The sequence below is a fragment of the Varanus komodoensis genome, unplaced genomic scaffold (genome assembly GCF_004798865.1).
Source record: "Varanus komodoensis strain SLA01 unplaced genomic scaffold, ASM479886v1 scaffold66, whole genome shotgun sequence".
Lineage (NCBI taxonomy): Eukaryota > Metazoa > Chordata > Lepidosauria > Squamata > Varanidae > Varanus > Varanus komodoensis.
Window position 1 is genome coordinate 2,683,868 of NW_025336296.1, and position 24,734 is coordinate 2,708,601.

The 24,734-nt window shown below is 43.5% G+C and overlaps 1 protein-coding gene across 2 annotated transcripts in view; it reads left to right on the forward strand.

The window, feature by feature from the left end:
* EFR3A (EFR3 homolog A) overlaps nucleotides 1-24,734 on the forward strand; it is a 41,950-nt gene that overhangs the window by 11,109 nt on the left and 6,107 nt on the right. Inside the window, exons 5-18 of one of the 2 annotated variants that reach the window (XM_044450416.1) lie at nucleotides 3,181-3,330; nucleotides 5,354-5,491; nucleotides 6,387-6,465; nucleotides 6,959-7,094; nucleotides 9,894-10,058; nucleotides 11,611-11,725; nucleotides 14,459-14,510; nucleotides 15,665-15,837; nucleotides 17,759-17,834; nucleotides 18,815-18,976; nucleotides 19,609-19,740; nucleotides 20,427-20,494; nucleotides 21,356-21,483; nucleotides 23,174-23,224. In XM_044450416.1, coding sequence (XP_044306351.1) covers nucleotides 3,181-3,330; nucleotides 5,354-5,491; nucleotides 6,387-6,465; nucleotides 6,959-7,094; nucleotides 9,894-10,058; nucleotides 11,611-11,725; nucleotides 14,459-14,510; nucleotides 15,665-15,837; nucleotides 17,759-17,834; nucleotides 18,815-18,976; nucleotides 19,609-19,740; nucleotides 20,427-20,494; nucleotides 21,356-21,483; nucleotides 23,174-23,224 — 1,625 coding nt within the window. The remainder of the gene's footprint in view (nucleotides 1-3,180; nucleotides 3,331-5,353; nucleotides 5,492-6,386; nucleotides 6,466-6,958; nucleotides 7,095-9,893; nucleotides 10,059-11,610; nucleotides 11,726-14,458; nucleotides 14,511-15,664; nucleotides 15,838-17,758; nucleotides 17,835-18,814; nucleotides 18,977-19,608; nucleotides 19,741-20,426; nucleotides 20,495-21,355; nucleotides 21,484-23,173; nucleotides 23,225-24,734) is intronic. The other variant, XM_044450417.1, reaches the window with a different exon arrangement.

Sequence of the window (24,734 nt, forward strand, 5' to 3'; positions counted from 1 at the left end):
TGCTTTATGAATGTTCCCCTGTATGGAAAGCACCCTGCAAATAGAAAGTTAGCAGTGCAGCCAGAATGAGATGGGTAAAAACCACTCTCTCCACTGTGCAATTTTCGCACATGTGATCTGAGGTCATGCTAGAAGGCAGCCCACCAGGGCCAAAGCCCCAAACCTTTCACTGGAATCTCTGGACCATTAGGTGGGCAACTTTACAACCACCCTGCACCCTGGGGTACTTGCGGAAATAAAGTTACAGAAGCCCTAAGAACCTTGATGGCATCTCATGCTCCTGGTCTAACTGGTTCTGTACACACATGACTTTCTCCTGCTGCTGCCCACACCTTGAATCTTTCCACTTGAGATATTTTTCCAAAATCAAATCCACTTTTGCCCCCTTTTTATAAAGAGGGGTGATTTTACGAGACAGAGAGAGAGTCCTTCAAAGAAATGCACAGACTTTAGAACATATATAAATTAACACATGCAGATTTTCGCTTTTTCGTTATTGTTCTGTGGATCTGGGCTTTGCATCTTTTCAGTACATAACAGCATCCCTGCACATGGCTTGTTTTCATGCAGACTGGTCTTCAAAACTGGGGCCTGTACCTATTGCTTGAAATGGTGCTGTCAGGTTATTTGGCCATTTCAATCTGTTGCATGAAAATACTGGGGCTTAGATGTTATAAAAAAGAGGGGGGTTTCTCCTGTTAATATATATCTATATTGCTTCCCCACATCTCCCTCAAGCATCTCCCTGTTTTGCTTTCCTTTGAATAAATAGAATATTTAAATACTTTTCTACCTTGTGGGGGGAGTTCCTAACAAGTGGATGAAAAGAGGCCTTTTGCTAAAGGTGTAACACACCCACTTGGATTCTTAGAGCAAATAATCAAAGTAGCCATCTTGCATTCAGCAGAAGTTCTGCTTGTGGTCTCATTTGGCTTGGACTGCAGCATGGAATCTTCTGGAAAGCTCTGACAGAGCTGAGATGCTTCTCCCCCTCCCTCGCCTTCATGGGCTGTGAAGGAGAGGCCCACGCCTCCTTGCCCAATTTGTTTCTGGGCAAATCATCTCTCTGTTTCTATTCATAACCATTCATCTTATGGCAGTCTCTTTTTCCTAAAATAAACTCGTTTGGGTCATGTGTCGATGTTGTTTTTAATCTCTGGAGCTAGAATTTTGAGCGTAGCTTCAGAGAGCAGACGCCATTAATGATACTGCAGCTATAAAATATTTCAGGCTGCAGAGCTGACTTGTCTCTGAGAAAGTTCACAAATGCAATAAAAACAATTACCTATGTTTTACCTTTTTAAATTAAACCACTGTTTAAATTCTCAGCTCTCACAAGTATACAGAATGCCAGTAATAGGCGTATCCCAGAGCCGACACGTCATGCGACACATCAGTTAGAGGACCGCTTTGGATGCATTGGAATGGGTTGCTTTCTGTCTTGTTTGTTTGTTTGTGCTTTTAATTATTTTAAATAATACATTTTTAAGTGGCACTGCACAATGGAAGTCGTATCAAATTAAGTAACTGCACACAAACATCAGATGATAAAACCAGAAAATTGTACTCGAATGATATATGCTCTGGTCTTTAGCTCCCTCTGGTGAAAATACGTGTTCATTATGCATAAAACTGCATAGAGAATTCAGAACAATTTTTGGAAGGCTTGTTCACACATGTACTTCAGTAGTTCTAGTGAATACTGGTTGGAAGAGAGCTCCTATATTAATTTCAGGAGCTGGTCGAGCCAAAGCACTTCATGCCCAGATTTTAGGATATTCAAGATGAAACAAAACTGCTTCCATCATATATGATATGCAGTTTGTAGTATACAATGATGAATTGCAAATACCGAATATAAAGAAGCAAAAGAAAGCTTCCACTTGCCTTCTCTGGTTCCTGTAAAAGGCCAGGGGATGTTCCACAGGCCTACAAAATCACCTGGACAAGTCAAGCATCCGTTCCTCTCCTCAAGCCACAAATAAGACAACTCCTCTTGCCATGGATTCTGTGAGGTTCATTGCTCCCCATCTCCACAGAGCTTGTAACCTCCCCCTTTTGAGGAAATGGGAGAGGGAGCAAAGCTGCTTCAGTAGGGCAAACAGTTTTGTTCTCACAGCCAAAGCAGACCTTTTCCAGAATGGTTGTAGAAACTAGTTTCAAGGCAATTATGTCTGGTGTGCTCTGCAACCAGCTGAGAACCTTGGCACACCTTGAAGAAACTGCCCTGACTTATGGGCCCTGGGAAGGTTTGCTACACTTACCTGTTGGACTTTAATAACTTCCTTGGCTTTCTTCCAGGAGAGCCCATCCAATACAACACCCCGGAGTTTGTGTTAATAAAAGTTTATGTCATAACCTGCACCACCAATGTACTACTCAGGCCAACTATTATAAAAAATAATAGGGCCCCTGTGCATGAAGTGAGACACAGTTCAGCATTAATAATGGAGCTCTTCCAAACTCTGCATTCAGAGGACTCACTGCAAAAGAATGTGTATAATAGAGAAAAGCATGCCCAGAATGGAGCTACTACAGACAAGTGCGCACAAGAGTGCTTTGTCTTAGGCAAGACCTATTAGTTAAGCCAGAGTTCCAGAAAAACCTGCAAGAAATAATGGGATGGAACGATGGAAGTTTGCTTATCTCTTTAAGGAAGACGTGAGTTCAAGACCTCCCTGCTTGTGGATGAAGCACCAAACAGGAAGAAGCTGGATGGAACTATATCCACACTCATCAAGATCACTATTTTGCAGTGCTTCTGCACATTGGTTATGTGAACCATGTGGGAATGACTGCACACACACGTGCACGCATGTGCACACCCATGGGAGACTCAGCCGCTTGACATTTGATGGGCATCCGTAGCTCTGACAGTCGGGCATCTTCAGATTTATCTGTTTACATGGGCTTTCCCTAAAGGGTGATCCAGCTAGCTATGCTTTGGAGCGCACAGTAGAACTATGGCTTTATTCTGACTGATCTGTATTGTGTGGCTTTTATTGTTATAGCAATAGTTATTTTTATGTCCTTGTATCTTGTGTCGACTGCTTTGATACGTTTCTGGAAAGTAGTCTATTTAAGACTGGCTGATAGCTAAATGGATAATACCTGCTGGATTTCTAAATCACCTTGATAGAAGTCCATTTTCGTCAAAACTGTCTTATTGCCGTCCTCTAGGATTCGGATTGCTGGAATTCGGGGAATCCAGGGGGTGGTCCGCAAGACAGTTAATGATGAGCTGCAAGCAACCATATGGGAACCTCAGCATATGGACAAGATTGTTCCCTCCCTGCTGTTTAATATGCACAAGATTGACGATGTGGACAGGTACACAGGGGCAACTCTCCCTGCCTCCACAGCCACACTTAATATGTGTTCGGACAGGAAGTACTTACTTTTCCTGTTACCATTGCTTTCACCACCATCAAGCGTACCACATAAGCCAGCTGTCATGTGCCCAGCTCCTGGCTGTCTTTGTAGCTGTCGGGTCCATTACCTTTATTATGCCAACTATAAACAAGCAAACACTGAGTTCATGCAACATGCAAGCAGCCCTGTGTGATTCCTGTGGTTTATGGTAGTTTACCTGACAGACAATCCTGGTTTCCCTGCTCAGTCCTACATGGTTGGAATGCATGCCATCAACTGCTGTGCCTAAAATTCAGTCTCAAGATGCATAGCTCCCTGCCTTGGTCCACACATAGAGGCCAGATGGCTGGAGTGGCCCTTGCAGTTGCCACTCTTTCCAGAGGACTCTGTGGAAACCACATGACAAGCCATAGTGGTACAGAGAAACCATAGAACAAACCATCGTAACCCTTTCTCCGGATGTCAGTTTTCTGGTGCTGAAATTTCATCACAGCCACGATGTGATTCTTCCTGTCTTCTCTTTTCCTTTTACCAAAACTATTATCAACACAATAAGGTTGGGCCCTAAAATTCAGTCCACTTAACTGAGTGACAGCCCTGATAAAAATGCACATGAGTGTTAGATGGGAACACAAGCACTCTGAAATGTTTGGAGGAGAAAAATGTGCTATCCAAAAGACTAATGCTTATCAAAATAGTGCACAGACTGCCCTTGGGAGGCACATATGATGCAGAGCTGGGAAACCATATTATGGTGGTTGATCTGGTGGCCTTATATGGTGCAGGCAATAAATTTCCTTTTTGATATTATGACTCTTTGCATATGGAGGCAGTGCTGAGAGGGACATCTTGAGGAGTGGGAGGAAGAGGCAGATGGATAGACAGATGGCTTCATGTAGGAGAAAACAGTATCTGCAACCCCATTGTATTTCGCTAAGAATGCAATTTCTCTTAAGGAAGATGGGGAAAATGCTTCTCATAGTGATAATAGGCTATGCATATAAAAATATGGGCACAAACTTGTTTCTCTAAATTCAAACTTGCATACTCTTAGGGAAATTGCTTGGAAAAATCTGCACATTCTGAAAAAAGTATAACAGAATGCATGCATTTGGAGAAAAGTGTCGAAAATGTGAATGCTTGAAACACATATTTCATGCTAACACTTTATATAAGTCACAGTTTATCCGTGATATTTGTAGACCATTTAAATATAGTAAAATATATATAGTGTGTATAATAGATATGTTATATAGTAAAATATATAGCAAAATTGAGTGATTCACACACAAACATGAAAATCACATGCAAAATAGAATTATGCAACAATATGAAAAACAGCTTCATTGCAAACATGCAGAGCAATACATGAGCTGGGATAAGTTACTTAATTATAAGCCAGAGAAAGTCTGGCTTCCAGGAAATGGTTGAGACATGCCATGTTTTCCACTTCCAAACTGCCTAAGGGGGGATGGGTTTCCAAAGGGTGGCAAGACTGGCCACCAAGCTATTATGTGGCAGCATTCCTTTAATTTTGGAATGACCAGGAAGGCCTCCTCTGACAATCTGAATGGCCAGTTTGTTGGGGATTAACCACCCATGATTAGAAAAATGAGAAACTGGGAGAGATGGAAAAGGATGGAGTCCTCCATCCCTCCTAGAACACTCTGAACCAGAAGATACTGCACAGGGGGTCACCGATGGCTGTGCTTCCACACTATAGGCCTTCAGCTCCCTGCACTCCCAAGCAAGCAAGCTTTGTCGTCTAATTATGTATAGAATTGTGCCCTTTTTCTTTTAGTTTCTCGTTTAGTTTGCCTCCTGGCAAATGATGCTCTTGTTCACCATGGGCCATTGGCAGATATTTTGTGAGAGCACTCCTAAGACTCAAAATTCCAAATGTGAACAGCCACCCAGAGAGGTTGGGAACCCCAGGTGTGTATGCCTATAGATAACCCGAACGCAAATTGTTTTGTTCCAGTCGAAGCTGTACCCCTTCGTCGCCATCAGGAGGAGAAAAAGAGGAGAATCCATCTGTGCTGGCTGAAAACTGTTTCAGAGAACTGCTGGGTCGAGCTACCTATGGCAACATGAACCATGCTGTCCGACCAGTTTTTGCGTGAGTGAGAGAAAAAAGAAACAGCTTCTTTGCTCACATTTGGGATTGGCATGCAGACAGGCCAAAGTGCAGGATTTCTGAGGGGCGCTTATTCTCTTGGGTGGGCTTCTAGTGTACCACCTTTTACACAGAGCTGGTGTGTTGAACCTTAGGCATGGACGAGGCCTGACCCCCAAGTGGCCCTTTTGTGGTCCCCAGAGCCATGTCCTCTTCCCTTGGCCAGGGTACACATCTTCCAACTTGCATGTAGTTCTTTTCTCAAGCTGAAAGGTTGATTGAGTTGTCTATTGGCAGTAAGGGCTGAGCTTAGCTTAGCTTAGATACTCTGGTATTTATGGCCCCAGTCTCTTTTCTGTTGGCCCTGCCCAGAAAGTAGCCTCCAAGAACTTTTCCAAAATTGAGTTTTGCCCTTGAGCTGAAAGAAGGTTGACTGAAATAAAGGGTTAGTTGTCTTCTTGAACCAGTCCTAGATGTTAGGCTGAGTCATGAGAGTAGTAGTCCCTGCACAGGATATAGGATCATTTATTTAAAAAATGGTTATAGAATTATTTATTTGAAACATTTATATGCCATCCTTTACAAAAATCGTCTCAGGATGGCTTACAACAAATAAAATAAATCAATAAAACCATACGATAAAATAATATATAACCAATAAAATAAATCAAAGTGACTGTTAAACTATTAAAATTACTAAATTTTAAAATGGTATTTAAATAATATAGGATTAAGTCATAAGATACTTATGGACTTGTTACTGACATACTTTTGGTTAAGCACAAATTGGTGAAGTTGAGATGAGTTTCCAACAATAATGACAAGCTTTCATTTTGCAAGGTAGGGTGAGGATATGGAATTTCATGGAATTTATTATATTATCCTTTCATTTTGTTAGACATTTAGACCATCACAGACTCTGGGATCCCAATGAATTTGCTGTCTCCATTTTCAAAATCATCATGTATTCTATACAGGTGGGGTCTTTTTTGCTCTAACTTTATGTCCGAAACAAACAAAATGTCTGAGAAGTGGGAGATGTTCTTGAAGGTGTGACCAGCCCTCTTTATATTAATGGCCTGAGTCTAGAACAGTTTATGGAAGAACTCATTCCATTGGATTCCTCACTTTTCCTTAGCACATCAACATCAAATGAGGAGGTCTTGCTCTGCAGTTCACTTCCTCCTGAATTTTGCTGAATCCTTTTGGGCCATTTTCTGAGGCTGATTGCTTCCTATCATGTTGATATTGTGTTAATATGGTTTAAAAATATATTAGCCCTGGTAAATATTATAAAGGGCCTAACCATAGGAGCAAGTGGGGGAAAGACTCATCACAGACCGACCCCTCTTCAGGCAGGTTGTCGGGAAAACGGGATGCAAACGGCTGAAGGAAAATAGAAGAACAGAATGGTTTTGTGATCTGCCTTTTATTTTCCAATAGAAACTAAGAGGTATTTTTAATTCCTAGGCACAATATTCCCATCACGTGATACAGGAAATCTTGGCACATCTTGATGCTCGGAGAAGGGATTTCCCCCGCGTCCGAGCAGGCATCATCCAGGCCCTTTTGCAGGCAGTCGCCATCGCCACCAAAGGCTCCATAGGTGAGTTGCATGGAGTCCAAGATGCTCTGCAGGACTGGACGTTATTTCTCAGATCTGGCCTGTGCTTGCTGCACTTCGGACACTTCCGCAGATTCCGTAGCGTCTTTCAGGAATGCAAATACAGCTTGTCTGTTATGACAGCTGCAGAATCTAGATTTTCCTGGGGAAAACAAGTGAATTTTTTGCCCTGCACACATGGGATTTGCACACATAGGTTGTGCTTGCATGTTCCATCAGCACACGGTCACGAAGGGATGTGATAAGTGACATAGGCACGAGTTGCACACCTGCTCCCTGCAGCAACATAGACCCATTCGAAAGAGAAGTACTATCGAATCCGACAGTCTTTCTGTAAAGCATAGAATTTTTTTTTTACATTTGTTGTTTTTTTCACATGTCTAATGAAACTGCATGATGATTTGAAGGTGCTCTAAAGCATCCTTCTATATTTAAAGTAAAGGTGACACAAATGCCTAATGTAGTTGATTAGCTTTTCCAGGCCTGACACCCCATCATCAGGTATTTTGGATTACAACTCCCATCAATCCCAGCCAGCATGGCCAATTATTGAGAGCCTGGGTATTGTCTGGAAGGCACCCAGCTGAAGGATACTGTAGTAGAGCAATTAGATATTGGGAATAGTAGGAAAACATTATTAATAACCTTTTTCAGTTGTAGTTGATCCCAGATTCTCTGTTTTGCTTGCTTAATTATTTCCAACACTCAAACCTGTTCTTTGTAATAATAGCTGTTAATAAAGAGGTATGGGTTATGCAAAATATTAGACATAAGAAAATTATAAAAGAAGACGTAAAAATGGCTTTCTGGAAAATACTCAATCTGGTCAAACAATGTTTCAGAGATCTCATATCAATTGTTACTCAGATTATTTCTATCCCAAACTTTGGTTGAGTAAAGTTGTTATATTTATTTTGATAACATTTTTGTTTTTATGCTTGTTTACATGTATTGTTGATAATAAACACTAGCTTTCTAGATTATCTGCATTTGATAAAGCAGTTTTTCGTATAAATTTTAAAAAACAGGCTTCAGTGAGTATCTATGATTTTCAATACCTGAAGTAAAAATTAGAGATTGACTGTTGCAGCTAAGCATAGTCAACAACCCAGAAGGTTTGCGAAAGTATTCTAAGATTTTTTGGGAAACAGAAAAGGATCAACCACTGACTGATCTTTGGAAAGTTACGCCAATTACTGTGCAATTCAGCCAATTTGCCTGGCTGACAGTTGAACTGGGAACAACCAAAAATATCTGGTTGGTGCTTCCAAATGGGAGTGAACAATGGACAATAGGCCAACACAGCATGTGTGTGTTGGTCAGTCGGCACTTAGGGGAACACTAACAATAGCGTATACTGAACCTACACACAAGTTATTGTGAACAAATGATGCCATTGTTTGGAAGGGCACAAAGGCCTGTGGGAATTGAATATTTTTGTCATTCCTCATTTAATGTTGTAACTGAATGATCCGATTGACATTACTGGAGCTGATGGACTGTTTTAGCTTTTTCAGCCTAGGAATCTTGGACACAGCAGTGTTAGCACTAGGTGGTGTGTGGAATGTGCTCCCCAGAAAGGTCCGCCTGGCGCCGTCATTATTTGTTTTTCGGCGCCAGGCCAAGACCTTTTTATTCAAACAAAATTTTAACAATGTTTAATATTTATAGATTTTAATTGTGCAGCCAGGGTATTTGCAGGTTTTAATTGTAATTTGTTATTTATATTGTATTTATTTCTGTGAGACTATATAGCAAGGGGACGGCATATACATAAAATATAAATAACAAATGAATGAATGAATGTCCCATAACAGGCCAGGAAAAGGTTGGTGAAGGAGAAAGTCAAGAACTGTGTGTGTTTTTCAGAGACTGGCAGGTAACAAGAGAGGCAGTACTGTGTAGTGGTTAAGAGTGTAGGACTGGGACTCAGGCAATCTGGGTGCTAGTCCTTGCTCAGCCATGGAGCCAGCTGGGTGACTTTGGGCCAGTCACAGACTCTCAGTCAAGCCTATATCACAGGGCTGTTGTGGGGATAAGACAGAACAGCAGGAGGAGAATGAAGTAAGCCACGTTGGATTCTTTAAAAGAAAAAAGGTGAGATATAAATCTAATACAATGAATAATTGTATAAAATTGCTCATGCTGCTACAATTTCTTAGAAACGGTCTTCTATCTTTGGAGGTCCAAAATGAACGTTAAGTGAAAAGCAGGTATTCTGTTAAAGCAAAAGAAAGTTCCAACAAGCAACCTCTGCAGCAGTGTATAAAACCACAATCTAAAGGTAAAAAGGAATAGGATAATATTCTATTCTAGGATATACCTATTTGGGAAAAAATTACTCAACCAGAAGCTTCTTTTTAAATAGCAGGTTGTTTTACAAGTAGAATTCAGAGTTCGGAGAGGAGAGCTCCAATGTCTGGATGGAAGAAGCCGAAGTCCCTGCCCTTCCTGATGGACAAGTCATTCTCATGCAACTGTTTGCTCTGTCCCTCTTCCCTTACTGCCTTGTGAATTTTGTGTGGCAAAGAGCCGTGATTTGTATCCACCCAGATATTCAAGTTGAGCACAGGACCTGGCCATAAAGAAGCACCCCCCGCCCCTCACCCCTTGCAACCCAGCGAACTTCTGAACCACAAGGCAGGAGGTGGAGCATTTTGAAGAGCAGTTCTGCTGAGATTTTATTCTCTCCATTGCTCTTCAGCCTTAGACTGATGTTTGCTTGAATTCTCCCCACCTCCCTCTCCAAAGTTAAAGCCATTATTGTTGGTTTCTGCACAGGTCCAACAGTCTTAGAGGTGTTTAACACATTACTCAAGCATCTGCGTTTCAGCGTTGACTTCGAATTAAGTGACAGGCACAGCTCAGTAAGCAGTGCAAGCTTCAGCATATGCACCAAAGAAAACGATGAGAGAATTGTCCAGAATTCTATTATTCAAACCATTGGTGAGTCATTTGAAGGAACTCTTAGCCAGTACCTCTCACAGGGTATACGGCATGATCCCCTCACTGCATGATTCCTGTGCCTTTCTGTGGTTTGGGATTCTTACAGAAACAGAACTTTCCCAGTGCATCATGCGCACTCTTGCGCAAGCTAACGAGGACTGCTAGTCGTGGTGACTATGTGCCACCTCCAGCAGTATGCCTAGGTACACCAGGAGGTGGGGCGCATGGGCAGGAAGGTGCAGCTTTACCAACATCCTACTTGTGAGCTTCTTACAGGCGACTGGTTGACAACTGTGTGAACAGAATATTGACCTACATGGACCTTTCTTATGTTATTAATGTGAATCAGGAGGGATTTTCTTAATGGGTGCTGCCATTTCATGATGGAAAGGATCCCAGCTAACACTTAAAGGCATGAGAAAGTATAGCAATTGCTCATCAGGACAATTCTTTTGCATATTAGGAGTGTTTTGCACAATAATTTCAAGGATGATATCTTGGAGAAATGGTTCTTATTTATGCTGTATGCCAAAAAATCTAAAAAGAGGATGTATAAAAGGTCTGCTAGATTCAGTCTAGTATTTATATATTGTGGGTTCTGAAATCTTTTTGAATAGTCTCTTAATTTATTATGTGTGATGCTTTCAGTGAGTCTGATAAAGAGAGCATGTCAGTGAAAACTGATGTGCAGTAGAAAAGGGGTACACAAGCATTCTTGGTCCTGAGGGCCACATTGGGAATTAGTGGCATGGCAGAATCAATGCCAGCCACAGTGGAGTCACCAGAGGGAGGAGGGCTAAGGCGAAGAATCTGAGAGGAGGAGGCTGTGGACTCCGGGACCAAGAATTTCTTGGCTTTCTTGGACGGCTTGGGCTCAGAGATTTTCCTTGATGAAACCTTCTCTGCCCCTAGCCCGTAGAACCTAACGGCAGCAAAATTGGCCTATGTTCCCATAAGAAACAGGCAGTTCCTCAGAGGGGGAAGAGTTGTCAGCGGAGCCAGATGGTCCCATTGTCTTACAACTTCAGGTGGCCTCTGCATGTTGCTGAGTCAACTGCTCCCCTTGAGTGAGTTCCAGCCAGTGCACAGGGATCTGTCCACAGTCCTGACAGGACTAGCCCAATACTTCTGACAGAGTAAGATCAGGGCCATTTTCTGGTGGAAAGTCAGATGAGTATAAAGCAGTAATATCAATAAATAAAATCAAGGTCTCATTCAATAGGCTAGGAAAGGGCAGCCTACTGAAGAGGCCTCATCTCATTGGATTTGATCTTCCCTAACCAAAAGGGATCCAGCTGTTCCAGCATCACTGTTGTAACCCAGGATCTCTTGGGAGCTCTAAGCCTAGCTAAGAGTAGAGAAGGGATTACTGTTGGAATGGACAGGAAACATTTATGAAAACAATTGAATATTTTTAGAAGAATCCCATAGAGGTTGCATGAAGGGTTTTATCTTGCTTTTAAGTTGGTGAAATGTTTTGTTTTAGATCTGGGGAGAAAAATCCAGCATTTTCCTTTATTCCCTACCTGTATTTTTCCTTGTTTGTACATAGGCTTTTTTGGAAGCAACCTGCCAGACTACCATCGATCTGAAATTATGATGTTCATTATGGGGAAAGTACCAGTTTTGGGGGCAACATCACATATGCTGGACACCAACCAATTTGGGTTTGTTGAGATTACTTCATAGTTTGGACTTTAAATGGAAAATGTGTTTCTATGAAAGTGGGGTGGAGTTCCTGAGCACCATCAACAGAAGAAAGGGCTCATCCTGTCCCCTGAATACCTGTTCTCCCTAAAAACCCTCCTTGGGGCACCGGGAGAATTGGGCAGATGGGCTTTGGAGAAGCAGAATTTCATTCTTAGTCCCCTTGTGCTGATTCCCATGGAGCAAATGCATAACCACACACATACAGCCAACTTTCACCCTGTCCAACCCCTTCCCCATCCCCCAGAATATGAGAGAAATATCACGGGATTCTATGGGTAATGTCCAGCATTGCCCGAGTGACCAGAAAGGAGCTGAAATATTTGTTTCCAGAGCAGATTGGTGAAGCTTCCCGAAAGGAGCCTTCCGTTTAGAGCAGGGTTTGGCTCATTCACATGCTTCCTCTGTTGCACTGGCAGTGGGGGCATCCCACTGGTGAAACACAGGCAGTGGACGTGCAGATCCAGCACTGAACAAAGCCCTGCTATGCTGCGCTAAATTAGATGTGTAAATCTCTATTTATCTACTCACCCTCTTGGAGAGTCGTACCCGCCGTAGGTGACTAGCCATTTTTCCATTGGTCGTATTGCATATCTTCCCAGCCTGACTGGTATTTGCAGTCCAATGTTAGGAAATGTTCAAGAGCACCTCCTGAGAGACATTTTAATTATAGCATAAGACTGCCCTCTTTTTTCACCGCAGGGTAAAAATATCATTTTCCTTGTTTTCACGGTTGTGCCTGATGACCTGTTTGGCCCCTTCCAGTCCCTTGTTCCTGTGCTAAGATTTCCGATTACTTAACAATTAATTTGCCTCTGCAACAATTCATAAGGGAGCCGTCCAGCTACAAAATAGGGTAGCAACCTTCTGTGGTTGACTAGAAGAGCATCAGCTTTCCGGAAAAATAAGACTTCATGGCTAACGCGGCAGGCCGTATTGATTCTGTGGGTTTCAGAGAAATACCACTTTTCTCAGAGGAGACCAGCACTGACGTATGCACTTCTGATAAAACAGCTGAATAATTCAGAATCGCTCCGCTTCACGCTGTGCTAATCAATTTTCAGATCAAGAGACAAAGCCATGCTGGGGAAAATTACAGCCATCTTCAGTCAAGCAGGGTGGTGTCTCTCTAAGGATGTAAAAAGCAGCCAGGAAGAAGCTGCTGTCAGTGGGAAAGGGATTTGTTCTTCGCTACATTCAAACCATCTGTAGTGATAATTTATTCACTACATTTCTGAGGAACCCCGTGGTTATTTACTTGCAGAGTTACTTGGGACATGGTAACTTTTGATGCTTCATTGGCCCAGTTATCTTTTGCACAGTGTACACAGGAACAGACCCCTGTAATGGCCATGATGGCTAAAATGAAACTCACCCTGCAAACTCTTTGGGATAAGCCACAGTGAGTGTCTGTTGGTCTCGTTTCTTGGTTATCTGCTTCCTGAATTCTTTGGGCTGCCCTCTACTAGGAGGAGGATGCTGGGCAAGGAGACCACTTGATCAGATTCAGCCTCACTCTCTCTTGAGCTGAATTAATTTGGATCCCTCCCAAAACACCATCTGCTAGTTACTTATGTAAGCTAATTTACAGAGGGATGCTGTATCCAAACGAATTGAGAAGGTTATAGACCTTTTTAGCATCTTAATTGTCGATAAAACAGGGGACAGCTGATCAATATTAACTGAGTAGCAGAGTGCTTAAGGACAGGTGCTTTCATCTGGGGAAGACCCTTGGTTAGAATTTCATATCAGACACAAATTCCCTGTGTAGCCTTATGGGAACCCTTCAAGCCCTCCTGCCACTCTTTATATATAATGGAGCAATAATATTAGCCTATTTTCCAAGGCTCTTGGGATGGGTTCTGTACGAATGTTTGTGAATATACCAAAGCTTCCTTTTAGAATATATAAGTTTTGCCTACAGATGGCTCTGGGACTTGTAATTCCAGACTAGGAAATTGGACTCTCAAAAGCTTATAGTGCATGCTTCAAATATGAGATAAGGGTTGCACCTGTAGAAATCTTCTCCAGCTCAGATTTTATTCTGAACCTGAGTGGAATTGTTCTGCTGACCTTTCCTGCCAGCCAGCCAATTTCTAATCTTTCAGTCTGCCATGTTCCCTCCTACATTTCTTAATCAGCTAGTGTTAATGCTCCAGCAGCAAGGAATGGGCAGAAAGGAGGTTGGTCAGCCATGCATTTTCTGTTCCTGGCTTGCCCTGTGACCTGCCTGAAGGGGATATTCTGTCTCTTGCTGCTTATTTTTTTCCACTTCCTGTTGCTAGATGAGGAAATAGATAAGGGGTGGAAATTATTATTATTATTATTATTATTATTATTATTATTATTACATTTCTATGCCGCCCCTTGCCGAAAGTAAATGAGGGTATTAATGGAAGTCTGCCAAGCAAGAAGAAAGAGGCTTGCAGGAAAGGGATGAATAATAGTTTCACAGGAGGAAAAGATGGACCAAGTTAATTCGAATGTAGACTGGTATGGAAAGAAGCTTTTTCATGATTTGAGTGGAGCAGGTGAGGTGAGGTGAAGTGGGGCAAAATAACTCCACTTGTTTCTGAGCCAATTAGTTTCAAGGCAGAGATCCATTCAAAGCTTTAATCTTTGCTTTTTGCTGATATCATGAGAAACTTGGATTCAAGTGCATTTCTTGTCTGATTTTCCTTGTTTGCCTTCAGGGATTCAGGAACCAGGCAAATTCAGATTATGTTGCTGAGATCATTACTGATGGTAAGGCTTCTTGTCATGGAGGAAACAGATTTTCCTTAGGGGAATAATGCCCTTTTTACACCACAGACAACAGTCATCGCAGCCATTGCTTTAAACTTTAAGTACAAGGAAAGGTGAGTAACCTTTTCCATAAGGCAAGTGCTGACTTGCAGAGAGTTACTCTGCTGTTTACCTGTCATCAATGAGAATGGCCTGCAGGTCTGCAGGAAGGAAAGGTATTGCAAATAAGGAAAGCGTCCTGTTCTTCTTTTGATGTGCTGTCAGTGGCACATAGGGATTTCTTATTAACTAGCACTCCTAAGTCTTGCGCTATCGGGATGGGGAATGCGTGGTCCCAGATTTTCTTGGACTGCAACTCTTGCATTGGCCCCATTGGCTAGCGATTGGCGTTGCAGGACGATACCTAGAGAGCCGCATAAGGATATGCGAGGGACCTGTTTAGGGGTGAGAATCTATTGGGTTGCCAGGGCAAGGCTTCCTGGACTCCAGCCTGCTTTGGAGCAGCCCCAGTTCCATTTTCCTGGCAAGCATGCCCGACTTTCACGGGGTGCTCGCAGGAGCTGAGCTGCACGTGCTGTGCAAGGAGCATCTCCAGCGGCCGCTACACCCGGAGCAGGAGAGGGATGCTGCTGGTTGTCGCACGGTGCTCCATCCCTGGTGAGCCCTACCTGACTGCAAGCTGCATCCCGTTCTGTGCCCCGTGCAACAGCTCTTGAGGCAGCTGCACCTGACGCAGAAGAAGGTTGCCACTTACACAGCTCTTGTTCCATGAGCGCTTGCAGGCTTCTTTTCAGCTTGGCTCACTTCCCAAGAGCCACGCAACTCTAGAGCCACCTGTCCCCCAGCCCTATCACACATGCTGTGGTGTTCTGGTTGGAGCATTGGACTACAGCTGGCTGGGTTGGGCTTTACCTCCCTTCTTGGCCATGAAGACTGGCCTGGGACAATCATAATCTATCAAGCTGAGCTGTGTGGCTGACAGAAGCAGAGGGAGAAGCCTGAGGCTCCTCAGAGGAAGGGAAGGATGAAAATGTAAGAAATAGGAGAACCGTATTTGGGTAGAGAGGTTGGTGCCATGGAATATGATGCTTCAGATTGTGGTGTTTAGGCAACCTCTTCCTTGGAGAGCTTTCCTTCTCTTTGATACCAACCAGGTGACCACAGGATACAGCGCCAGGACGATTGCTGCTGCTTTGCCTGCCCCGTTTCTGGATCCTTTGCTGTCTCCTTCACTCATGGATGACTGCGAGCTGAGACAGCTGGTCCTGGAAATACTGCATAACCTTATTGACCGCCATGACAACAGAGCAAAGCTCAGAGGGATACGGTTGGTGTCTGTACCGAATGGGGCCTCTGAAGAGGCCAAATGGAAGAGCAGATCGTAGCAGCAGAAAACAGAGTTCCCTAGATGCTTGAATAGGTAGCAAATGTAGAAAGAGCAGATTTCTGCCCGACTGCTGAGCTCCTAATGACATTCCTTCAAGAGCCATGCTTAGGAAGCCCCATTCACATGCAAGCAGCTTAAGGGATGCAGTGGAGAACCTGAGGACATGGTGGAATGGATGCTGGCACTCGCCTCATTCCCCTTTATCCCTCCTGTCTTCTCTATCGAGGAAAGGGAAGGGCCATAGCTCAGTAGTGAAGCACATGCAAAAGGCTCCAGGTTCAATCTTCAGCATCTCCCGCTAGGGCTAGGGAAGACAGAGACCCTGCAGAGTCACCACAGTCCATGGATGGAGCATCTACATGGTCCATTTAGATGGACATGACCTTGACATAAGATAGCTTCCTATATTCCTACCAAAACAGGGAGAGGCTGTAAGAGCACTAGGATAAAATTATCTGGGTTTTTTTTTTTTTTTTGTAGTTTTTGTCCTGCCTCTTTGCCTTTGGCTTTACCTACCACCCGCGTGTGCCCTCTGAGAGCTTCTCTAAAATTGAATTTGGCCCTTGGGCTGAAAGAGGTTGGACTCTCCAACCTTCCTCATGGCAGTAGTGTCATTGCTATGTGTCCCAGTCTAGAGGCCGACTCTAAACCTTGCATTAACGTTTGAGTACCCAGAGGGCAATTATCTGAATTCTGAAGCAGTGAAGGTGCTGCCCATCCCCAGCTGAGTGCTTTTGTCTCTGAGAGGGCCAGCAGTGCAGACCCCTTTCCCTTTCCCCTTTCGTTTTCTCTAGCATGCAGATACTGTGGGTTGGATCCAAAGCGGCCTCTTCACATACGGAAGTGGCTCTCCGCCTACAAAAGGTCTGCGTATGCCTCTCCCTACATCACTGCAGAAGATGAGTGAAACGAAATGCTAAAATATTCTTCCAGTTCCACATCCCCTGCACAAGCAGGCGTACGAGAGGTCCTCTGTAGGAACTACTGCACTGATGCTTATGTTCTCACAGAGCAGCTATTTTCCATCCACTCACGGAGGAATGCTGGGGGTTGTAAAACTTTTTCTGTCTGAATTTAAAGATGGTGCCCTTTGAATGGGAAAAAAACTGCAGACTGCCAACTGATTGATGGTTGGAGGAAAGGAGGTGGGACTGGGGAAGGAGGGTGGCTGCCTGGGACACTGGGAAGGCTGGATTGGAACCGCCAAGGTTCCAGGTTTTGGCCTGAAGACCTAGGTTCTGAAGCCTTTCTGTAAAAATAGACACAGTTGCCCAAGCTGTGTGCACCATGGTTCAGAACCTTCCCATATCTAGCTTACCGACCGAAAAATGACAAATTGTTATGTATAAAGGACACACCTGCTTTCACAAACCATGTTCTGGCTGTCATCCATGGATGCAACTCACTGCAAACACCTTTCTGCTATTTTTCGTGGTTCAGTTTGTCCGCAGAGAGGAAATATTTACAAGAATGTCGCCACTGAAATGGCTAGATGATTTTGTTTTCCAGCTGTATTGCCCTAAATGTTAAGCAGCTCTTCCAAATCACTCCAGGTTTAATTAAGCTTGTAATTATATTTTTGTTTTGTGCAAAATGGGTTTGTGTGAAACATAAAATGAAGTATCCTTTTACTGAGTCATAATTACTTATGATTCCCTATTTTAGAAATAACAAGTCAGTTCTCATTGTTAAACGTGGGTGTAATTAAAATGGAAATTGCTTCAAAAATGTCTGAATAGATTAAATATATTTCACACTGAGCTTTCCACTCCCACCCCCTGAGAAGTAGCTTGTTTACCAATTGTTATGATTAATGCTGCTTTTAAGAAACTAAACAACTGGTTTGTTTGTTTGTGTGCAGAATAATACCTGATGTTTCAGATCTAAAGATAAAACGAGACAAAATTTCAAGGCAAGATGTGAACTTCATCAAAAAGGTAATAGCACCATGTACAGGCAGCAAAATACTGGAAGGAAGGGATGGCACAAGCTGTTGGGTGAGAGCTCCGTGAAAAGGTCCTATGGCCTTGAGGTGGAACCCACGATTGGCATGTAGAAGGGTCCGAGTTTAATCTTTGCTTCTGGCTTGAAAAGAGATTCCTGGTGGCAGAGCTGGAAAAATCCCTGCTTGAGGTCCTGGACAGCCAAAGCTAATCTGGGTATGCTGGACTGGGCCAGACAGAGCAATCTGCTGACTGCATAGTGCAGCTATGGGTACTTATGAGGTATCCCCAGTGCTTTAAGTATCTAAGGTGTCTAGACTCTGCAGGGAACTCTGGTGACCCACCAGGACTTTCTGGCTTTCTGTCTCCTTAAGAGCCCCTGGCACACACCCTGAAAAGCCACACTTAGAGGACCCTTTGAAGTGGCATCCTGCAAAGCCCAAAGGCCTGCCGAAAAGTCACCAAAGACCTGGTCAGAACTGCTTCTCCACCATCCACATCTCCACCATGTTGTACAGTCCAGAACTCAGCTGCCCTGTGATGAGGCCCTCTTTCAAAGACCTTGGCCTTCTCCGTGTCTGATGAGGCTCACAGGAGAGCAGCGACAGAGAAGACATAGCCTTGAAAAGTGAGAAGGATGAACTGCACTAACATTACCTGTCCAAAGAGGGACACTGCATGACAATATGTAGAATATGTAGAAGGATAATTTTGTACGGAGACAGGCTATAGCTGAGTGGTAGACCACTTGGTTCAATCCCCCAGTTTTTCCAGGAACCCTCGGGAGTCTCTGCCAGTCAGTGTTGACAGTACTGGGCTCAATGGACCAGGGTTCTGAATCAGTAGAAGGGATCTTCTTAGATTCCCAATTACTCCTCATTGGGTCCAATAAGCAGAGCCAGTATGAAATCTTAACCTGGTTGTCTTCCAATTGCCCACTATTTCAAGATAACTCTCCTTTGTCTACTCTGTAGCATGGGCAACAGCTGTACAGACATGTCTATTTAGGCTGTAAAGAGGAAGACAACATCCAGAAGAACTTTGAGCTGCTGTATACGACCTTGGCTCTCATCACTATTGAATTAGCCAATGAAGAAGTCGTCATTGACCTCATCAGAGTGGCTATTGCACTGCAGGTAGGGCTCTTGGAGACCTTCTAGGTGCTTTCGCCAGTCCTTTAAACATTTAATCTTGGATGGAACGCTTCTGCATCCAAAAGAATTTATTTATTTATTTATTTATTTATTTATTTATTTATTTATTTATTTATAAAATTTGTATGCCATCCATTACTTGCATCTCTGGACGGCTTACAACATAGGTCAAGATAAAATAGATAAATTGACAATTCCACTCTGGCTGCGAATTAGTAAAATACAAACAATAAAAACCAGTTCCCATTAATACATATTAAAATATTGATTAAATAAAAAGGTCTTGACCTGGCACTGAAAAACATATATTCTGGTGCCAGGCGGACCTCTCTGGGGAGCGCATTCCATAGTCGAGGCGCCCCTGCAGAGAAGGCCCTCCTCCGGGTACTCTGTCTCCTAACATCTTTCCCGGAGGGTTCCCGGAGGAGGGCTTCTGCTGCCGATCTCGGGGAATTTATATCACAAAATGTGCTGATCCTGCAAGCATTGGGTTATATCTAGCGTTAGTCCATTTCACAGTCAGCCCATTGAAATGAATGGGATTCCAGTTAGTCTAGCATTGGCTGCAGTCCAGTTCTTGTTGTTATTTTCAACCATTGCTTTTTTCATTGAAGGACGTTGCAATCCTTAACGAAGACAACTTGCCCATGTTCCATCGCTGCAGCGTGATGGCAGTGGTGGCTGCATACCTCAACTTTCTAAGCCAGATGATTGCAGTTCCTGCCTTTTGCCAGCATGTTACGAAGGTACTGGGATTCTTCCAATGTTGCATGTGTGCAATACATTTGCATACAAGCAGACCTGCAAGTCAGTTGTGCAAAACATTGCAAAGGGATTTTGGAGGAACAATGATTTGAATAAGGCTAGCAAAACATTGTAGCCTTTTGCGTACACATAAATTCCCATCAGATTCTGCCTTAACTTGAAATTTAAAGTAATCCTGCCTTACAGAAATTTAAAAAACCCAGAATACAGCATAGTAAACCCTACTGTGAAAGCTTTTAAAGTTTAAAACAGAGTGAATATGAGAGAGAGAGATCCAGTAGCAGTGTGAAAACATAACACATTTAAAACAAAACCGAAAGACTGAAAAATAGACTGTGGATAGAATTATGGACACTTTTGGAGTGAAGGAACGGGAAGAGCTTTCAGCCTCCAAGGGATGGTGACTTTTCCACCACCAGTGAAGAAGTTCATCTGCTGAATTCAGTGCACACAACTCGCTGCAAAGCCTTGAAGTCTCCATTGAATTTGGGTCAAAGGGAATCCCTGAAAAAAGATCCTCCTGAAAAAAAAAAATGCCCGCCTTTGTAAAGTATTTATTTAATTACAATTGCATTTTCATTTTACTGTATAATATAAATCAACAAACTAGTGAATTTGCTTTGCTCAGATCTGCATATCTTCTGTTGGTTTTCTGCTTGTCTTACAGGTCATTGAAACCAGAAATGTAGAGGCGCCCTACTTTTTACCGGAGACGATTTTCAGAGAGAAGTGCAAGTATGAAACATTTGAGAGTTGATAACATGAGGGTCAGTGATGTTCTTGACTTAAAAGGGAGGGGAGGAAGAAGAGGAAGGACCATAGCACCGGGGTTCCCAATGTGGACAATGCTGGGAATGGGAGAAACTGCTGTGGAACGCACCGCCACCTGCCTTATCAATGGATGTATGGCCAGTTGAGATGTTGCCTGTCATCATGAGGTCCTGTGTCCCTCTTCTGCATTCATCCCCAGGTGTTCTCAGAACTTTAGACCCTTTCCCTCTGTCCCCCACCCTCCAGCTCTGTACCCTGGAATGTTTAATGCAAAGCTGAACGTAAGTGGTGGGTAACAGCACCTACCATGCGTTCCATCCGGGTGTTCTACTCTGGCCACCTGCGGCCACTTATGCTCAGAGGAAGAGCAGCCCACTTCCATGATCCTCTGGAGCAGGAAGTCTGCCTGGACCATCTGCAGGAAGGGCAATGCAAGCTCTAGTACATATAACCAGTTGGCAGTGGTGGCAAAACTCAGTGGGAGACAGAAGGGGAAGATGGTGGGATCTGTACTATCCCGAGTGCGCTGCCCCTTCATGCTCACTGCTTTGGGTCTAGCTCAGCCTGCCTTAAGCACACTGTCTATCAGCCTCGATTTTGACTCCCCAGAATAGCAGTGCAGTCTGCCTAGTTATTAAGCACGGCCTAATATTGTTGCAAATCATATTAGAGTTGGAGAAATGAGGAACAGCCATTTCAGTCTGTGATTAATTCACTGTCATTTTCATTCCTCACTGTGCTGGATTCTTCCGCCTGCTATTTGGTGATTTAGATAATGCTTTCCATAATGATAAGAAATTAACTATGGCACATTATGTTTTGAAGCCTACCCAAGTCCCTGGAGAAGGATGAAACAAGCTTGTTTTTTCTGACCAACCAGATGGCAGAATCACTGGGCAGCAGTGGCTACTCTGTGGAGAGGTTGTCCGTGCCGTATGTGCCGCTTGTGACAGGTAAGTCCTCGATGACTTAGACATTTAGAAACATAGAAGCTGCCTCATACTGAGTTAGACCGTTGGCTTTGTTGATGCTAACTGGGAACATACCTCAGGCCTTCACAAAGAACTTTTCTATGCTACTTGGAGATGCCAGGAGTCCAGCCGGAGGTCTTCTACTCACAAGGCACGTGCTCTACCACTGAGCCACAATTCCATTCTTCTGTAGCCGGCTATCACCATCTCTTTAAGTTGCGAAACAGAGGCTGAGTTTACAACATAACATACCCTTATGGACTGAATATGGGTAGAGTATTGAACTGTAGGTTGTTGTTGGAATGTAGATTATTGTGTTGTCTGAATCCAGCCGATACGAGACATGGTTTGTTAAATCACAAATAACCCACATTTTACAGCCCAACGACGAACCATAGGTTCTGCTCATGGGTTATTGTGATTAAGTTCAGACCAAATGGTAACAAATAAATAACAAATGCACAACAACCCATGGTCTGACAACAACCCACATCCAATGCACACTCAACCCCTGAGCAGGGGTTATTGTCTGAACCCAGTGCGAGCATCATTCACTGTCAGGGCAAATTCTCTGTATATGCTGCTTGCCAGTCAGCACATCCATATACCGTCTTTATTCCAAGTGATTAAAAAATAGGCCTACATGGGTAGAGCTGTTCTATTACAAACTTCGGGTAGGATACTCTCCTGGTTGGCATTGCTCAAATCCTCATTGTATCCCACGAATTGGACTGGCAACACAGGTTGCAAATGCAATTCTTTTATTGATGACAGAATATTACACACTTGTATCTGAAATGCCCACCCCTCAAGCCTTCCAGTGCCAATGTAAGCCTGGCACCCTTTGCAGAAATTTAATTAGTGCAATTTCAGTTTTGTAAGTCTGAAAGCGGCTCTTGCTCCTTCAGGTGGTCTTTAAAATATTTGGAATTTGTAGATTCATTGATTGATTTGATATGATTTCTATACTGGTCAATAGCCAAAGCTCTGAATGCTATTTTGATCTGCAAAAATAAAATGTATTCTTTCCAATTTAAAAAGATGCCAAGAAAGTGCATAGGACTAGGGTTTGTAGCTCCATGTTATAGGAGGTGCTTTGTACTTCAGAGTTTCCAAACTCCAGAGTGTCTGGCACCTGGTGCCAGTGCTCAGAAAGACCTTTGCATCTAAGACCTTGAGCAACCACTGCCATTTGGGCCAAGAAGCAGATGAACCAAGTGTCTGACTTGATAAAAGGCAATTCCACATGCTAATAATCTGAAAGCTACTTCAGAGCATAATGCTTATGAATGTTAAGAAGTGTTCACTCATCCTTGGTTTGCATCAGTTTCCATTGTTTGTGGAAGCCTTCTGTGTGTCACGGAAACCATTTGGCAGTTTCCAGTGCCGGAGAAAGGCCTTGAGCTAATTTGAGGCGTGCCCAATGGATGCTTTGGGGATTTTTTGTTTTGCAAAAACGCCAGTTGCTTCCTCACCGCTTGCTATGTCAGCAGTTCAAATATGGGTAGACCGCAGCAAAGAAGCTGTAATCCAGAGCCCTGCTTGGATCATCCAATTCTTTGGCATCTGGCAAAATGTTTATCACTTTTCTCTTGTCTGTTTTCTGATTTTTCTGGCCGGTATACCATCCTAAAGCTTTTGTTTTCATTGTTATGTATCTCCTGAAATTTAGCTCTATTTCCATCTGGCAAAAAGCCTCATAAATGCAGGCGCAAGTCCAAAGGTAAATTGAGACCATAGCTGCGTATCCTCTGTGTAGCTTTCCCCTGTGCTATTTAGGAACTGTAGGCAGCAAATAAGCCTCGTTCTCCTAGATAGGAAGTGCCAGTGCTGTATCCGTTTTCCTTCCTGTTTCCTGCAGCCTATGCAATGGTAGCTCTCGCTTCTTCGCACTGTAACTCCCAATACTGCACCTTTTTGATATTTATCAGAATATGGCAGCGACTGATAGGAATTAGCCCGTTGGAGCACTGTATTTATTCACAATTCAGGGTGCTTGCATTGGCTTGGAAAGTCCCTGAAGGTTTGGGACCAGAGTGTCTGAAGAACTGCCAACTTCTTATAAGTTTCAGAGGCAGCCCTTCAGAGAGTGGGAACTGGAGACAAGGATTCTGTTCGCACGCTTGCAGGGTGATTGCTAAGCCTTATTAACCACCCTGCCTGTGCAGATCGCAAGCTGTGGGGAGGAGGTGAGCACAACCGCTTTCCTCTCATAGTCAGAAGGCTTGTTGCTATGGTTAACAAGGCACACAGTAGCCATGGGCAACCGTGGGATTCTTGGATGGCTTGTTAACCACCCTGACCATGTTTGCATGACACGGGAAGCCACGCCGCTGAGGATACTTATGCTAATGCCACCACCGCCACCATGGTCATGCAAACAGGCCCAGGGCCTTTCTAGTGGTGGTCCCACAGGATGGAGCTCCTTCCCAGGGATGCCCGCTTGGTGCCTGCTTTGTCAGCTTTGAGGTGTCAGATTGAAAAATGGCAGTCCTTCTCATGGATAGTTTGCTCTGGATGTTGCGCTTTTTTTTTTTTTTGTCCTTTTCTGCTTTTGCCAGTGGTTTCTTCTTTAACTGCTGGCTTGCTGTACTTTTAAGAGTTTTGCACTCTGATTGGTGTTTTTCACTTTTGTCAGCCAGCTTGGAAGCTTCTGTACCAAAAAGCAGCTTGCAATACCTGTAATGGGGTCGCCAGAGCATGAGCTGCCAGGTGCTTCTGCTACAGCTCCTTCTCTGGGGTTTCACAGTCACAATAAGGGGCCGTATTTCCCTTGGGGTGATCTAATAGGGGTTCTGTGCCAGCAGTAGATGGAACTAAAGCTATTAGGTTCTGCTTTTTGACACTGCAGAATTATACATCACTCCTTTTCACTCTTTTTGCGCCTTCAAATGCCAACTTCAAACTCTCAGATTAAGAGATTTTCTCATTCCTGTTCCCATTCCGATTCCCGTTCCCGATCCTATTCTGTTTCTTTGCAGACTTTTCCAAAGGTGTCCCTTAAAGTGTGCCCATTTTTGGAATGTGTGCACTTTTGAAATGCACACATGCTGTTGGGTGTTTTTTTATTATTATTATTATTTTGGTCCACAAGTCATATTACAATCTCAGAAATTCACTGACAGTTATACCAGATTAGCCTGAAGTGCCTGATCCTGCCTAATCTTGGAAGCGAAGCAGGGTAAGGCCTGGTTGAAATCTGAATGGGTGACTTACAATGTTTTGAAGCTCTC